We start from the raw sequence: 18,434 nt of genomic DNA on the forward strand, positions 1-18,434 counted from the left end.
TAAGTGGAGCCTTCAAAGGGCAGGGCAGATGGACACGGAGGCGAGATAGGAAAGAACAGAGCCAACCGGGGCGTTATAGGTGCTGTGAAGGAGGGATAAAGAGCCAATAAGGAAGCCAAAGGAGAGGACCGTGCGTGGGTAGTCTGGGCTGTAGGGTGGTCAAGTAACAAAACCGTAGAATGCCTCTGGTGAATGGATTTACCTTCGCCCTAATCCTCCGTGATTCCCCATTCCCCCCAACTGTGAATCCCTGAAGACCTAGACTGCACCCTGGTGCGAAATCTGAGAAAGCAAAATGGATTCTCCTGTCCCAGTTACTGCATCTCCTCTGCCCACCGCCAAGCCTTTGATTGAGTGCCACTATCCAAGCATGCCCCTGATTGTCATCCTCAGCATTCTCCAGAACTTGGCACCAGTACTGAATGAATGTCCGAATGAGAAATTGAACTTTTTTGGAAGATTAGCTTTTTCTAACCAGCTCAGCAAAACACTGAGCCTGACTATGCCACCAAGAGTTGACTGGGCATGTTGGCAGATACTGACTAACATAATCACAAATCCAAGCCCTATCTTTCTTGCCCTACTCAACCCTCCACACACCACAGTGGCCTCACCTCCTTTCTATCTGTCTCCATCTCTTCTACTGTTCCCTCTCCCAAGAGCACTGCTCTTTCTGCTTCTTCCATCTAGTCAGCTCCTTTCATTCTCCCTTTGAGGTCTCACCTGTGGGAACCAAACTGTAGCATTTGCCCATTTAACATGTCCATTCATACATTTCTCCTCCATCCTGGGAGGGTTTACTGAACACCTACTGTATGCAAGATTTTGATTTGCAGCATCCCTAGGAGAAAGGTGGTCCCCCCCAGCAGCCACTTCCCCACCCCCTCATGTCTCAGTGTCCAGGGGCCATGGGTCAGGAAGAAATATGTTCAGCTGCAAGTAACAGAAAAATCATGGAATAATGGGAGCTTAAATGGATAGAACTTAATGTTTTATCACCTAAAAGTCCAAGCTGGTGAGTAATCCAGGGACTCCTTCCTGCCTACCCAGTTAGGGCATTGTCTGTGTCCAAGTCTAGCCCCCAGATTCTCAACCTTCAACAGATCCTATCAGCTCTCCATCTACAATATTTCCCAAATCCTTGCCCACTCCATTGCCAACACCATCATCAGTCACCTGAACTGTTGCAGTACCTCCCTCTTGCTGCCCCCTCCTTCTACCCTCACTACTACAGTCAGTTTTACACTCAGCAATCAGGGGGATCCTGTTAAATCCCAAGACAGTTCACATCTCTCATCTGTTCACAATTCTCCTGTGGCCTGCATTGGTTAACCACCCCCTTTTGTCCCCTCTCTGACCTCACCTCTTACCCCTCTTCCTCTCTCTCACACTACTCTAACCATACCAACCTCCTTAGTAGACCTTGAGCAAACCAGACACACTCCCACCTCAGGGCCTTTGCACTGGCTGTTTCCACTGGAATTACTCATAGATGTCTACATGGCTCCCTCCCTCACTTCATTGAAGTCTTTGTCAAAGGCCCCCTTCTCAGGATATTCACCCACCTCTTTGTTTAATCCTGCCCACTCGCCCCCAGAAGCCTTCATGCAAGAAGATATAGTCCAGTACAAAGAAGAGGTGGTGAACTCTGCCTCTTTCTGCCTACCTGAGCCCCAGCTCTCACTCTGCAAAGGTCCTACCTCTCAGCAGCAACAGCGGCATCACACCTCCCACACCCTGAGCCCCACTCAAGTAGCCTCCTGGGGGACTCTTTGGGCCACCACTCTCACTCAGTTTTCCTCCTATTTCTCTGGCCATTCCTCTGACAGTAAGGGATAGATGGTCTGGGAGGGCATAAGAGGGGTTCAGCCCATACCTCTAACCCTGAAAGACAAAACCAGGGCCTTCTCTCAGGAGGGGCAAGACCTGGGGCAGGGAAGGAGGCTTCAGCTTCTAGAACTGGCCTGGTTAATAGTTACACAGCAGGTGTAAGAAATGATCAGGCCCAAGTGCATGGGGAGCAAGAGGTCATTAACCTTGGAGGCATCCCTAAAGTCAGCTTCCAAGGACTCCTTCTTGATAAGTACACTAATCTCCCCCTCTCTTGCTCCCAACCATATGCCACATCTGTTAAGCCCCTGCTGTACACAGGGTCCCTGCAGGTCTCAACCTGAGGACCTCATCCCACCCTGGTGCATCCCCTGGATGCCTGGCATGCAGGCCATCTTTGGGTCTCAAATGTGTCCCACCAACTCAGAAGCCTCAACCAGTGAAAGTTTTGTTTTGAACTAATGGTAGGGAGGGTTGGGTTTTTTTTTAAATTGTCGTTGTTGGCTGATTTTTTTTAGGTCTTTTTTTTTTTTTTTCATCTTTTTTTTTTTTCTTTTTTTTTTTTTTTTTCTTCTTCACAAAGCCAAGCCATCAGGTCGCCTCTGGGCTTTTCCAGAAAGGTGAGTCTGAGTTGAGGAAAGGAGCTCTCTCTCTTTTTTTTTTTTTTTTTTTTTTTAGGCTTGGGAGATGAGGAGAGGAAAAGACGCAAAGGGGTGAAGGGATGGGTCTTGGCCACTAGGTTTATACCATGTGAATAAAAAGCTATTTCCAATTTCTCTTCCCCAGGCCTGAAACCAGTTTTGCGGATGGGTTGGAGTGAACATTGGATGACAGAATCCCTGGCCATGCAGGGCGCTGGGGAGCAGGGACCTGGGAGTCTCAGCCATGGCCTGTCAGGAGAAGCCACTGGGTGCTGGTCTCCCCTGTTGAACATTAGTTGGAGGGGGTACTCGCTGAGAGGTGAGGAAATGCAGCCACCAATTCTTGGATGATCTTAAAATCGCACAACTTTCAAGCCCCCCAGTAGAATCTCAGAACCTCCCTGTCATTTCATCCAAGAATTTAAAACCTGAGACTGTTGGGCTCAAGGAAACTTGGGGGTTTCAAAGCCAGGCACCAAGGAAGGCAGGGCCCCCACTCGCTAGTTCTGTGATCTGGGGCAAGTTTCTTGACTACTTCTTGCTTCCATTTTCTCCACCTGCACAACGGCCATGATGGACAAGATGGACCTCAACGGGCTTTGGTGAGGATTGAATGTGACCATTTCTGAGACGTGTTCTGCACTGTGTCTGGCACGTGGAGAATTCGAGATAAATGTCAGCTATGGGGATGTTGGCAGATATTTGGAATCCTAAAGCCTTGGAAACTGGGATTTTTCAAAGTAGAAAATCACAAAGGCTGAGGCAGAAGCATCAAGGCATGGTGTCCCTGCCTGCGAGAGGGATGGGCTTCATGAGGGTGGCTGCAGTAATACTGGGGTCCCGGTCAGAACCTTTCCTATAGGGTGGCCTCTGGGTCAGAGCTCTCAGGCCCAAGATGTGATGAGACTAGACTTTTCTACCTGTCCTTACTCAGTGATGCTCAGTGGATTCTAGGAGCCATTGATTCTCAGACTCTTCAATTCTGGGAATTGTGGGGGCTGGGGAGGACTCCTTGCTTTTTTCTCCACCTAGTAACTTCCATGCCCCTCACCCTCTGCGAGAAGATGGGTTGCAAGGGTGTCCAGAGCTCCCCCTCCCTGGGCAGTAAGAGTGGTAATGACAATAGCAATACCACCTAAGGGGAAACTGCGGCCTGGAGCAGAGCAAAGCCTCTGGAAACCCAGCCCTGTTCCATTTCTTCCCCTGGTGTTTCCCATCCACAGATAGGGCTTCAGTGCCTCTCTTATCCCAGAGACCTTCAAATATCCTCTCACTCACAGAGTAGCGTCTGTACACGCCTGGGACACCCCTGTGATTTATCTGAGTTCTTTTCCTTTGGTTTTTTTTCCCTAACTCTACACACTTTTGTTTTAAAAACTGTGGTTTCTCGTGAGTCCTGTTATCTCATTGATACCTCTCACCTCTGTGGTGAGGGGAAGAAATTATATTTTCAGATGACTCGTAAAGGGCAAAGAAAAAAACCAAAATTTCAAAATTTCCGTTTAAGTCTCATAATCAAGAAGAGGAGAAACAGAGCAAGAGAGAGAGAGAAAACTGAGAACCCCCCCCCCACACACACACCCTGTGATAATCAGCGCACACAGTCATCGAAAAAAATTGGATTATTAGAAGAGAGAGGTCTGTGGCTTCCACACCCTGGGTTTTCTTCTCGGTATAAAAGCAAAGTTGTTTTTGATATATGACAGTTTCCCACAAGCCAGGCTGATCCTTTTCTGTCAGTCCACTTCACCAAGGTGAGTGTCCCCCCTTCCCTTCCAGATGCGCGTCCAGTGAAGACATGGCAATGAGGTAGGCACTGGAGGGCCAGGGGTCCTCCAGCATAGTCCAAGCGCATGCAGCTACTGTGGTCCTGGTCAGGTAAAGTATTTTTTACAATAAGAATGCTGATAATAAATGCTAGAACACTGATAGGTAAAGTACTTAATCAATGCTTGGGTGGAGGCAGATAACTAAAATGATACATAGATGGGTAGGATTTTTTAAATATGTCAACTGCCAATCTTTGTGAATTTTAGAGCTTTAAACAACTTGAAATACTGCCCAGCTATAACTAGAAATTTCAGCTACATCTCTCACCTCTCTTTGTCTCTTCTCTCTCAATATCAATACCTCCCATCCCTCTGTCTCTATGCCCCGTCTCACTCATTCCGTGTTTCTCTGCCCGTCTTTTCCTGTCTGCTTACCTTGGCACTCAGAATCTGCATCCTTCTGTCTTTGTCTGCTCTGACCATTTTCCCTGCCTGTGTCCTCCATCTTGACCACACTCCATCTGTTTCCTTTCCTCAGTCTTTCTCCCACCATCTCACCTGCTCTCTTGTCTTGCCTCCCCTGCCTGCCTTCCATCCGGAATACAGCATAGGACTTTATATACTGTTGGTGCTCAATGATAGTGCGTTGAGTAATGCTGATGAGGATATTTACATTTTATAAGAATGATTGTCAATTCTGTTTGCTCCCATCAAAGGAGAACGGTGAGCTGTCGGGTCAAGCTGAGGACTTAACTGAACTTGTCCTTGCGCTGTATGAAAGGAGGCCCTCCCGGGGGGCACTTCATGCCATTGTCAACCATGGTTTACCTGTGTGGTCCTACTCCCAGGACCGTGTGTGTGTGTGTGTGTGTGTCCAGAGTCCAAGTCCAGGGACAGAACAAGCTGTTCAAGGCTGGGGTGAGCTCGTCTCTGCAGGCTTAGCAAGTGCTCACTAAGTGTTAGCTGTGAGTATTTTTTTAACTAAATTAGATTCATGCTATCCATTGGCTTTGTTCCTGCTTTATTCAATTAATAGGAGCATTTTTGTAGATCACTAAAAATGGTATCAACATATGATCTTTCATAGCTGTCAAAACTGATCTCACATTTGCACGAACCATGATTGGTTTGACCCAATGCCCTTCCCTGGACAGCTGGGTGGTTTCTCATTTTCCCCAGCCATTCCTGATTAGTGCCTTGGGTCCCTGGAAATGGAGTTACTGGGGCAAAGGGTGGTTGCATTTTTAAGGTTTCTGAGCCTCTCGGCAAACTATTCTCCCAAAAGCTTGTCCTGTTTTATGCTCTCTCTACTCAAGCTAACCTTGTGTGGGTATTATAATTTTTTAATCCTTTCTCAACATAACAGGTAAAAAAAAATTACCACATTGTTGAAATTTACATTCTTTGATTACTTATACTGTTTATTAACCATTTGTACTTTTTCTATCTGGTGTCCTTAGTCCCAATAGGGTGTTCATCTCTTTTCCTATTGATTTATCACAGCTCTTTATTTAGAAAGGATATTAACCTTTCATCAGCCATACATACATAACAAATATTTACTTTTCCTATTTGTTCATAGTGTTTTATGATACTTGTGACATTTTTATATAGTCAAATAGGTTAGTCTTTTCTTCTGTGGTTACTGTCTCTGGTTTTGTGCTTAGAAAGTCTTTTCACAGTTGAAAATGAGGTAAATGTTCACATGTGTTGGAGCCAGACTATCTGCAACAAACCCAGCCTCACCCTAAGCCATCTGTGTGATTTTTAGCCAGGCATTTAAACCCTGTTACCTCCATTTCCTCCTACCTACTGTGGCAGTTACAATAGTATCTACCTCAAAGGTGGTTGTGAGGATTAAGTCTATTAACCGTGTTAAGTTCCTAGCATAGGGCCTGGAATACAATACGCCCAACATCCATATTAGATATTATTATTTATCTTTTTGATGGATCTGGAATTTCTTTTAGGGTATATGATGATGCTGACATTTCAAACTGGGTAGGGAGGGGTTAGTGGGGAAAGGGCTGATTATTCATTCAATAACTATTTTTCCCTTAATTATCCCAGAAACATTTGTTAAACAGTCTATCCTACACCGTCCCCCAGTTTGAAATGCCACAGTCATCACAAACCGCATTCCCTCTAGCCATGGGTCTGTGTTTGGGCATTCTATTCTGTTCTGTTCTGTTCTGTTCTGTTCCTCAGTGTCTGCCCTTGTACTGGAACCGCTGTACACACCACTTTACTGATCGTTGCTTTGCAGCACAAAACAATACCCAGCCTAGGTGTAGCCCCCATCTTGCCCTTTGTTATTCTTCATCATTTCAAGCAGCATCAGTTTCTCTAGCCAGAGGCCGTCAACTGTTCTTATTTGGGGCATCACTGTCGCTCTGTCTCTCTCTCACATAGGTCCTATGGGTCATACATACACTCTCTCTCTCCTCTCAGCATCTCTCACTGTCTCTCTCATTCTCTTTGTCTCTCATTCTGTCTATCTCTGCCATCTCTCTCTGTATCTCTTGTTCTCTGTGTCTCTCTCTGCCTCTATGTCTGTCTCTTTGTTTCCATCTCTCTTTGTCTCTATGTATCCCTGTCTCTTGGTCCCCTGGATAGAGGAGCAGTTGTCGATGTGAAGCTCTGTAGACACCTAACAACTCACCCTGACAGGGTGGAAGGGTCCTGGCCCTCACCTACTCCACACCTCTCCCCTTCCCAGTGTACAAGAGGAGCAAATTGAGACCCAGAGATGGGTGGGAGGGCCTCTCCCAAGTCCTCACAGAGATGCAGTGGCAGAGTTGAGACCCAAGCTCAGAACTTAGGACTCTCAGTGGGACCATGGCTGTGTCTCTCCCTCACTGTGGGCCTCAGTTTACCTCTCAGCACCATGAGGGGGGCAAGGGGACTTGGCCCTCCAGCTGCTGCCATTCCCCATTCTGCCTTCTCACAGATGGGACCCTCACTAGGGCAGAAGGATCTATGGTCACAGTGTGAGGCTCAGCCTCGCAAGAGCTATGCTGGGTGGGGTCCCAGGGCCCATGGGTCAGGAGGCCTCATGGGCAGAGGGTGATGTTACTGGGAGGACATCAGTCAGCGGGTCTAGCTATGGACAGAGCTCAGCCATGTCTTCAGAGTTGCACTGGTTCCTGGGAACCTCCATCCCAGGGCCTTTCCAGAGAGCCTGGTGGTGGGATCTCTACTGGCAAAGGCCAGGGCTTTTCCTGCTCCCCACCATGAGGCCCTTGCCAAAAGTTCTCCAGCTTCAACCTCCCCTGTCTTCCTTCCCCATCTCTGGAAAAGTGGCTATGGGTCTGGGAACATTGTTCCAGAATGGATAGGGAGACCGAGGCCCTGCAGGGTCCCTTCACCAGTCACTGACGTTTTGCTAAGCGTTCCATGTGCATTAACTTTAGAAAATGGATACTGTTATTGTCCCAATTTACGTATGAGCCTGAGGAGAGTTGTAGCTAGTTAGTGGCAGAACCTGGCCCCAGGCTGGGGGAAGGAGAGGGGGTAATTCTGACCCTCCTGCCTTCACAGAACTTAAGAAGGAGAGGAGGTTTATTGCAATTTCAGGCCTGGTAGGCGGGAGGCCAGATGAAGCAGTGAGCTTTCTGTCCTTCAGGGAGTTCCAGTAATTTTGGATACCAGGGACATTGGCTTTCACATACTGAGAAGTTGGACCCATGGCCCCCAGAGAGTGTGTGGGTTTGAGATCCTGGGATCCTTTGAATCTAAGTAATGATGCTCTGTGACTCTGAGGTTTTGGCATAGTACCATTTGAAGACCCCCAGGGTCCCAGTGTCTGTGGGATCTTTATGGCACTCCGCAAGCATCAAGTCTTGGGCTGATTCTTGCCTGAGAAGGGCCAGGTCTACAGGGCCCAGGGCTTGTCATGGTGGCCAGATGGACGTCACTCACCACATCCGCCAGCACCCTCATCACCCCACCTGGGCCAAGTGGGCTCGGCTGCAGGATGGGCCGGCCACTTCTCGGAACGAAACCCGTGGGGTGGGGTGTCTGCCTCCTTGGTGCCCATGAAGCCCAGCGCATCCGGCCGCCATGACGTCAATGGCGGAAAAATCTGGGGAAGTCAGAGGCTCTGACAACAGGGCCCAGATGCAGACCCCGATATGAAAACACAATCTATGTCCCAGAAACATCCTCCATGTGTCTTCTGAGAAACAGTCAGAAAGGGACGCCCCAACAGACAGTGCAGGAAGCTGGCTGCCCAGCCCGGCCCTCCAGCACCCACCACCAGACAGCCCGTGTCCATGGCCCCTTTCTGAGAATGCAGCTCTGCTCCTGAGTCAGGCTGCTCCAGGTGTGTCTGAGGAGGAGATTTCTCACAAGCTCTGGCCAAGTATCCAGGCAGCTTCAGAAGTGACCGCAGGCCAGCTGTGTGGACCAAGCCAGAGTAATGTGAAACATCCATTCACTCACCAAAATTGGTACTAGTTTGCTCCGGCTTCTGTAACAAAGTACCACAAACTGGGTGGCTTAATAGAAATTTATTGCCTCAGTTCTGGAGGCCTGAAATCCTAGATCAAGGTGATGATGACAGGGCTGGCTCCTAGAACTGTAAGAAAGTGTCCGGGCCACTCCCGTAGCTTCTCGTGGTTTGCTAGCAATTCTTGGCATTCCTTGGCTTATAGAAGCATCGCCCTGATCTCCACCTTCATTCGTTCACTAATTCCTTCATTCACCTCGTGGTCACTGACGTTCTCTCGGGCCCTTGTCCTGAGCTTCCACAGATCCAAACTCCTGTTTCTCACACAATAATGTTCTAACCCCCAAGGGAGACTAAGGGTTGAGTATCTGGATTTTCATCCCTCCCTCCCTCAGCACCACAGTTCTGACAACTCCCATGGACTAACAGCAAGGAAAGGAAGGAACAAGTGCTCCCCCAGAAGCCTCCTTGTACTACCTAGGGCTGGCGTCAGCAGCCGTGTGCCCAACCCTGTGCTGTGGGGTGAGGCGGAGAGACACACAGCCCCACAGCAGGGGCCTGTGAAATGTGCTTGAGCACACCCTTTCTGGAGAAAAGTGGAGCTCTCAAGTCGCCATGGGATTGTGGAATGCTGCCCCTGGGTGTCCCCTTCGGTAAAATGCAGGTTGGACTAGGCAGTCCCTTCCAGCTCTGACTTCCTCTCAGTCTGGGATTATAGGATTCTGGGAAACCAAGGCCCTGCCTGTTGGGGAGTGTAGGGGTCTGGAGCTGCTGTGGAGGGCTTTCTGGATTGGCCTCAGACAGGGGAAGAGGAGGAGTGGGCATTCCAGGCAAGTCAAACAGCATGAGCCAAGGCTTGGAGGCAGCTGGGCATCAATTCCAGTGGGGTCTGAGTCAAGGAGCTCCCACAGGCCCTGGCTTAAGAGAGCCCGTCTCTCCTCTCTGGCACTTACCAGTTCCATGCAGGGCAGAGCCCAGAGATGGCCAGACTCTACCGCTGCCTGAGCTCCAGACTCCTATACTCAGCTGCCCACTCAGCATTTCCACTCGTATGTCTAATGCCAGACTCCTCATGCTCATCCACATCTGGATCATCACACGTACACACAGCTTCCCCCATCTACCTCATCTCTGGTCACATCAGTTCTGTCCCTCCAGCTGCTCAGGCTATTACCCAGAAGTCACCTTGACTCTCCCTCTTTTAACCCCAGATCCAAGCTACCAGAAAATGCTCTGAACATGCTCAGAATCCACTCACTTCTCACCATCTCCACTGCCACCGTCCTGTTCTGTGCGACCATTGTCACTCACCTTGACTGTTGCAGTAGCATCCTCACTAGTCCTCTGCTTCTGCCCTGCCTTCGTAGAGTCTGTCCCTCTCACAGCAGCCAGAGGGATCTTTTGAGTCCATGCCCCCTGCCATTCCCAGATATGCCCAAATCACTGGGGTAAAATAATGCTCCCAGGAGAAAATCAGAGACCAGCCCCACGTGGATCAGCAAAGGTGGTGTGACTTATTCCAGGTGCAGGGAGGACTGGAGGACTGAAGATAAAGCCTCAAGTGATGGGGGACAGAGCTGAGACCTGCCCTGGCTAAGGCCCTGCAAACCACACTGAACCCCAACTGCCCTCTGGAGGACACATCCCCACCAGGGCTGTGCCAGCATGCGCAGGCAAGCCATGTGCTGGACTGGTGCAAGTCTGCATGTGGGGCATGTGCAGACACACACACACTTATGCTCCTGATACCGTGTGTGTGCATGTGCATGCAAACATGTCCAGAGCTGGGGTCTACTTGTGGGGTTCTTTGGGACATGTCCCAGCCAATGCCTGCTCTGACCAGAGGGTGTATCCACATGGTTCAGGTGGTTGAGTATTTTGCACACCTCCAGCACATGTATAACTCATTCCCCCCATGTCTCCACAGCCTGACCTCGTACAAGGACCCAATGCCCAACCCCAGGCCATCCAAGCCCTTGGCCCCTTCCTTGGTGCTCAGCCCATCCCCAGGACCCTCACCCAGCTGGAGGGCTATACCCAAGGCCTCAGACCAGCTGGGGGCCAAGAGCCCGGGGGCAACCTTCCAGGGCCGGGACCTCCGAGGCGGGACCCATGCCGCCTCCTCCTGCTTGAACCCCATGCCACCATCACAGCTGCAGGTGAGGCCCAGGGCCCAGGATGGAGCAAGCAGGGTGGAGTACCTGGGCCTACAGGTGCCGACCTTTACTGTGGCACTGGGCGGGGGGCCCGGCTGGGGCACAGGAAGTGGTTTTCTGGGTCCCAGGCAAGTCTGTGACTTATGCAGATATCACAGGGCCAAGAAAGTCCCCACTTAGCAGGTCTCAGAGATTCGAGGCTCTCCCCAAACTCCCAATCCCTCTCTCAGGAGAGGAGACCCTATCATGTTCCCATAAACATGGCCACATGTCCCCATCCCCATGTGACAGAAGAGAGGCTGGGGCCCAAGGAGGTGAGATGACAAAGTTGAGGCCAGCTCTGCCACTTATTAGCTGGTTGATCTTGAGAAAGTCACTCAATCTCCCTGAGCCTAAGTTTCTACATATGTATAAAGGAGACCATCGTAGTACCTATTGTGTGGGGTTGTGGTGAGGAGCATGTGAACTCAGCATGTAGAACAGTGAGGGTGAGGATGACATCTCTCCTGCCTGCCTTCTCCCCCCAGGTGCCTACAGTGCCCCTCGTCATGGTGGCACCCTCTGGAGCACGGCTGGGTCCCTCGCCCCACTTGCAGGCACTCCTCCAGGACAGGCCACACTTCATGCACCAGGTATGGACCCTGACCAGGCAGGGAAGAGGGAGCAGGTGGGGGAACTGGGGAGGGGCCCAGGCTGAACCACAGCCCATATGTGCTCCTAGCTCTCAACAGTGGATGCCCATGCCCGGACCCCTGTGCTGCAGGTGCGCCCACTGGACAGCCCAGCTATGCTCAGCCTCCCACCACCCACCACCGCCACTGGGGTCTTCTCTCTCAAGGCCCGGCCGGGCCTGCCACCTGGTAATACACCCCATAGCCCCACAGAATCTCAGAGCCCCCAAGTCCTTGAAAGTGAGCAGCATAGGCTGCTGAATCATGGCCCTCAGGTGTCAGGTGTCAGGTTTCATCATCTTGGAAACTCCAACCTCCAAAAAATGTCAGGCTCAGAACCTGAAAGATGCAGAACATCAAAATCACAGACCAGATCTTTGCAGAATTAGTCAAAATGTCAGCACTTGTGAATGGCAGTATTTGAGTTGCTCCACCAGAAGCCTTGGATGTGAGGGACGCCAGAGACTCAGGAGGGTAGGAAGCTCAAAAGGAGAGCCCAGCCCATAGTCTCCAGAGGTGCCCTGTCCCCACCCACAGGGATCAACGTGGCCAGCCTGGAGTGGGTGTCCAGGGAACCAGCACTGCTCTGCACCTTCCCAAGCCCTGGTGCACCCAGGAAAGACAGGTCAGTGGGCAAGGCTGGGAAAGACCCTTGCCTTGCCAGGCCCTCCTCTAACACTCTCTGTCCCCCCAGCACCCTTTCGACTGTGCCCCAGGGCCCCTACTCACTGCTGGCAAATGGTGTCTGCAAGTGGCCCGGATGTGAGAAGGTCTTCGAGGAGCCAGAGGACTTCCTCAAGTGAGTGGCCCAGACCTATTCCACTTCAGGGGGGTCCCCAGTTTGTGGAAGGAGGTCTGGGGTGCAGGTCTCAGCTCAGGCCTCACCCTGATAGGTAGTAAAAGAGGCAAAAGCTGCCCTGGCCGGTGTGGGTTGCAGGTTCAATCCCTGGTCAGGGCACTTGCGTGAGGAAGGCAATCAATTGATGCGTCTCTCACATTGATGTTTCTCCTCTCTCTCTCTCTGTCTCTCTCTCTCCCTCCCCCTCCCTCCCTTCCACTCTCTCTAAAAAAGTCAATGGAAAAAAATATCATTGGGTGAGGATTAAAAACAAAAGAGGCAAAAGCTGAGACTGAGAATTTAAATTCAGGCTCTGTCACTAACTGGCTGTAAGACCTTGGGCAAGTTACTTAGCCTCTCTGGGCCCTGGTTTTCTCATCTGTATATGGGGCATAATAGTGTGTACTATTATTTACCTCCATTTTACAGACAAAGAAACAGGCCAAAGAGGTTCAGTGTCTAGATCAAGATCACCCACTTCCTAAGCGACAGAGCTGGGATTTGAACCCAGGCAGCCAGGCTCCAGAATCCGCACTCCTAACTGCTTTGCCCTGCTACCCCTCATGCCAGCACACCAACCTGATTTTATTTTTTATTTTTTGTTAATCCTCACCCAAGGATATTTTCTCCATTGACTTTTTTAGGGTGGGAGGGAGTGTGTGTGTGTGTGTGTGTGTGTGTGTGTGTGTGTGAGAGAGAGAGAGAGAGAGAGAGAGAGAGAGAGAGAGAGAGAGAGAGAGAGAGAGAGAGAGAGACTGACTGATTGGTTACCTCCTGCATGTGGCCCAGTTCGGGGCTGGGGATCTAACCTGCAGCCCAGGTACGTGCCCTTGATCAGGAGTCGAAACCAAGACCTTCAGCGCATGGGCCAATGTTCTAAATACTGAGCAACACTGACCAGGGAAAGCATGATTTTCTTGATCCCCAAAGTCCCAGCTCCTCAAAATGGCTATTGCTGCCTCTCCTTAGCCTCATCACACAGAGATACAACATACACACACACACCCCACCTTCTCCAACCCTACCCAACTATCAGTGGCAACTCAATGCATGCTGTCCTCTTCACCACCAGGCCTTCCCTCCACCTGGAATGCCTTTCCTTCTCTCACCTACCTGGCTGCTCCCAGCTTGCCACCCTTCCAACATCATCCCCAACACCCTGGCCAGGCTCCAGTGGCAAGCTCAGGCCTGGCACAAGGGGGATGCCAAGTAGCATGTGTTGAACGAATGACAGTGTGAGAGGGAGCCTGAGGTAGAGGAATGGGAGGCTGAGGCTCTGAGGAGAGACCTCCCAGAGAGTCTGAGCCTTCCCCATTCAGAACATTGAGCCAGGAGGCCAGGCCTGCCATGGTCACCTGCATGGAATCTTCCCCCCTCCCCAGGCACTGCCAGGCAGACCATCTCCTGGATGAGAAGGGCAGGGCGCAGTGTCTCCTCCAGAGGGAGGTGGTGCAGTCTCTGGAGCAGCAGGTGACATGGGGCAGGGGTGATGGTGGGGGATGGTGGGCAAACGTTATGTCTACCCTGTGCCAGGAGCCAAGCTCACCCAGGATGGGAGCTAACGTTAAGGAAGGGGAAGGTGCACTCCCAGGCAAGACCATAGCCTGGGCAAACCATGGTTGGCAAAGGCCAGCTTGAGGCCTCACTTTGTTCCCATCTTCACAGCTGGTGCTGGAGAAGGAGAAGCTGGGCGCTATGCAGGCCCACCTGGCTGGGAAGGTGGCCCTGACCAAGGCTCCATCCATGGTAAGCCACCTGGGCCTGATGGCGGCAGAGACTGCTGTGGGGAGGGGCAGGAAAGGGGCCCTGCAGGGTGCGGGAGACCTATCCTTACACCCAGGCCCTGGGATATGTGGGCCCTTGTTCCCAGTTCCAAACATGCCCAGACCTGAGAATCCATTCCCCTCCACTTACAAACCCTCTCACCCTAAGCTCTGGAAACATCATAATCTTGCTTTCAAAACATCAAATAGCTAGACATTTACTGCATGTAGATCATGTGTCACTAGCAGGACTGGCTATATAGCTCACAGAGCCCAGAGCAAAATGAAATGCAGGGCTCGAATTTCAAGATGGCAACTGCAGAGCATTAAACTAAGTACAGGGCCCTGTGTGGCTGTGCAGGTCACATACCCACGAAGCGGGCCTGGGTAACAGGCACTGCTTCTGATCCCTTTGCTGGTGTGAACTCACTCCTCATGATGCTACTATAACGTAGGCACTGCTATCATCCCTAGCCTACAGATGAGGAAAATTGAGGCCAGGCAGACTTGTGACTTTCCCAAGGTGGGGTTGTAGAGGAGCCCGATTCAACCCCAGCTGGCGGCCCCAGCGTTGGTGAGCTACACACACTAGTGCTCACACCACACTGAGAAATATGGCTAATGCTGCTTTGCGGGAATATACATCAGACTGGAGTTGAGAAGAGGGCACCCTTGCTTTTAAATATGTTTGTGTGTTTTTTTATTGATTTTAGAGAGAGGAAGGGAGAGGGAGAGAAATACTGATGTGAGAGAGAAACGTCCATTTGTTGCCTCCTGTATGCACCCCGACAGGACTGAACCCACAACCTGGGCATGTGCCCTGATTAGAAATCAAGTTGGCGATCTTTTGGTGCACTGGATGACACTCAACCAACTGAGCCACACTGGCCAGGGCAGGGTGCCCTTGCTTTTAAAAACACTTACTTATTTAAAATTAAAGTGGAAAGTTTCAGCCTCTGGGTCACCAGCCTCTCCCTCACCCCACCCAGGTATCATCTGACAAGGGCTCCTGCTGCATTGTAGCTGCTGGCACCCCGGGCGCCACGGTTCCAGCCTGGCCCAGCCCCCAGGAGGGCCCCAGTGGCCTATTTGCTGTGCGGAGGCACCTCTGGGGCAGCCATGGACATAGCACTTTCCCAGGTAAGGATGGTCTGTGCCCTACATGGTGTCCCTGAACCGCTAATCTTCAGACTGGCATGCATTGGGGGGCTCCACACTGCTCTCCCCCACCACCGCAACCCAGCCTTTGGGAAAATACACCCGCTTACAAAAGCTTCCTCTCAGTTTCTGTAGCCTGCAAGCTCCCATTATGGTCTCAGCTGTCTAGTTCTGTCTCCCTGGGCTTTGGGGCTTCAGCTGTTCCATTTGGTCATCAGAAGGGAGAAGGGAGGGGACTACCTATGTAATTTCCAGGGACTCTCCCTCTCCCCCTGAAGGGAAAGTGGGGTATTCGCCCAAGTTCGCCAGCCCCCACTACACAAAAGGCCTGGGCTGTGGGTTTAACAGTGATCAGGGCCCTTGCGTGTCATCTGGTTCTGCCACTTAACCAGTTACATCCTTTTGGTGTGCAAGTTACTTCCCTTCCTTTAAACATCAGCAAGAATAAGCCCCATTTGGGTGGGAGTGGTACAAAGAGTAAGTGATACGAGTTATGTCAGATGCTCGGCAAGCAGTAACTGTGGTCATGGGAACAGCAGAGGGCAGGAGAGGGAGTGAGGAGGTTCTGGTGGGGCCTGACTCCTCTTCCCCTTGGGCAGAATTCTTCCACAACATGGACTACTTCAAGTTCCACAACATGCGGCCCCCGTTCACCTATGCCACCCTCATCCGCTGGGTAAGCAGGGCAGAAAAAGACAGGGTGGGGACCTGCCTCCCAAACTCCCGGCCTCCCTCGAGCACCCCTAAGGAGGGCTCCTGCATGAAGAAAGCCATGCCTCAGGTGTGATCCCCCTGCTGGCTTCACCTCAGACCTGCCCCCAAACCCAAACCTAAACCATCACCCACGCCCAGGCAAGCCAAATTCTGGCCCTAAACCCACTCCTTTCCTAATGTCCACCTCAAGCCCGTACCTATCAGCCTTCCTGACCTATAGTCACCCAAAAACTAATCTGATCTCTGCCTCTTGCCCTAAACCCTTTCCAGGTATTACCCCAACTCCTTCCCCAGCCCCGATGTGCCCCAGTATGTCAACACATCCCCCACATAGACCCCACCCCCCCTTGTAACACCTATCTGACCTTTAACCTCACCCCATCTGAGCCCCTTCAGCTGAATATCCCTACCTTCCCAGAACCTTCACCACAGCCCACCTGGACCTTCATCCCAGGTGCCCACACCTAACACCAAACCTGAACCTAGCCTAACCCTACATGATGCCACACCCTGACCCCGAACCTCATTGCAGCTGTAATCACTGCCCCTTAACTTAGTCCCATTCCTAAATCCATACAGATCAAATCCCTGACCCTTAGCCTCACTGCACAACAACCCCCGGCCCTGCCCCTTAACTATACACAAACCTCAACTTCACCACAATCAACTTCATTCTTGACCCTGAACCTAACCACATCCCTGACCCATAAAATAACTAAATAACTAGGCCCATCTCTGACTCCTGACCTAATGCCACACGTCATCCTATCACACGCCCCTTGAATAGTCCTAGTCCATCCCTAGCCTGAATCTAACCAACCCTGTCCCTGACCTTTAGCTCTGCCTGGCCCTTTACCCCTTCCAAATCCTTCACTTGACCCCCCTCCTGGCCCTTACTCTTCCCAAACTTTGAAACCTCACCCCCTACAAAGAACTCGCACTCCAACTCCACCCCAGACCTTTAACCTAACTCCAGCCCTAACCCTGAGCCAGACCCTGCTCCAACCTCAGCCCTGATCCTTTATCTAACCCCATCCTGGCCCACTCTCACCCCACATCCAGCCCTGTCTCTGATCCATCACCACAATCCATCCTTTCCCCTGCCCCTACAATTCCACCCCATGTCAGATGGTCCACTGTCAGGTGGGTCACTGCCCCTCTCAGCCCAACTTTGGGGGAGCATCTCCCCTTACCCCGACACCCCCTAACTTCCAGGCCATCCTGGAGGCTCCTGAGAAGCAGCGGACACTCAACGAGATCTATCACTGGTTTACGCACATGTTTGCCTTCTTCAGAAACCACCCTGCCACCTGGAAGGTGAGCACCTCTGGAGGTGGCAGGGCTGAGATGGCCTCAAATGCCACCCCAGTGCTGGGCCAAGCTGGGAAGGCCTGGGGCTGGGCTTGCAAACATGATGGGAAGGGGCAGGAGGTTGGTTTTTGGTGGAGACTGCTGACCTCAGAGGATGACTGCCCACCCACTCCCTCCACCACCCACCTGACTGGCTGGTCCTCCTTCCACAGAATGCCATCCGCCACAACCTGAGCTTGCACAAGTGCTTCGTGCGGGTGGAGAGTGAAAAAGGGGCTGTGTGGACCGTGGATGAGTTTGAGTTCCGCAAGAAGAGAAGCCAGAGGCCTAGCAGGTGTTCCAACCCCCTACCTGGCCCCTGACCCAAAACCAAGGAAAGAAGGAAGGACAGGGGCCAAAATGCAGGGCAGAAGTGGCCAGGACAGGGGTGATAGGCCCTGGACATGTCTGCAGGGACCAAGAAGTATGTGCACTGTCTTGTCTGTCAGGGACCCTACTACCAAGCTGACTACCCCCTGGATTATATGCTCTGCACCAAGGCTGCTTAGAGGGGCCCCAGCCCTGTAACCCTACCCCAGCCCCCCACAACAGGCTCTCCAGGCAAACTGAGCCTTCACAATCAACCACACACACAGCCTGCCTCAGTCACTCACAGACAACCTTGGGCTGGAAGAAACACAGATGGTCACAATTCTGTCCCTTGGACTCCATACAAACCCCTAAATACAAAGAGCTTGTCTCAGTACACTCAGACAACCACAAATCTGCACAGTCACACAGATAATCACACCCAAGTAGTCCTGTCAACCCACATACCCCGAAGCACGCACACACCCACAGTCAGCCTCGGGGCCCCTAGGTGCAGTGTTACAGGGGAGTGCCTATACTCCCACCCAGCAGCAGCCTTAGAGCCTTCAGGGTCTCAGGTCCTAGAAAGCCACACAGACACACCAGTCACATACTGTCTCACGCAGTTCCTCACACATACACTTGGTCATACAGCCTATTAGAATTCACCTGCACACCACACACACCCACACAGTGCCCCAGTGGATCTCCTGGGTCCCACACAGACACACACAGCCATATATATTGACTCACCAAAATGTACCCTGTGTCTCACCTGCCATCCA

At 51.6% G+C, this 18,434-nt stretch overlaps 1 protein-coding gene across 1 annotated transcript; it reads left to right on the forward strand.

Annotated features, from left to right (window-relative positions):
• The first annotated feature begins 10,624 nt into the window (after window positions 1-10,624).
• On the forward strand, window positions 10,625-18,406 carry FOXP3 (forkhead box P3). Its single transcript, XM_081126736.1, has 10 exons — window positions 10,625-10,849; window positions 11,374-11,478; window positions 11,568-11,706; window positions 12,055-12,316; window positions 13,738-13,825; window positions 14,021-14,101; window positions 15,108-15,258; window positions 15,876-15,952; window positions 17,206-17,307; window positions 17,514-18,406. Exons 1-10 carry the CDS (start codon window positions 10,640-10,642, stop codon window positions 17,661-17,663), a joined length of 1,365 nt encoding a protein of 454 aa, XP_080982862.1. The 5' UTR covers window positions 10,625-10,639; the 3' UTR covers window positions 17,664-18,406.
• Window positions 18,407-18,434: the final 28 nt, after the last annotated feature.

The sequence above is a fragment of the Miniopterus schreibersii genome (genome assembly GCF_964146895.1).
Source record: "Miniopterus schreibersii genome assembly, chromosome: X".
NCBI classification, from domain to species: Eukaryota; Metazoa; Chordata; class Mammalia; order Chiroptera; family Miniopteridae; genus Miniopterus; species Miniopterus schreibersii.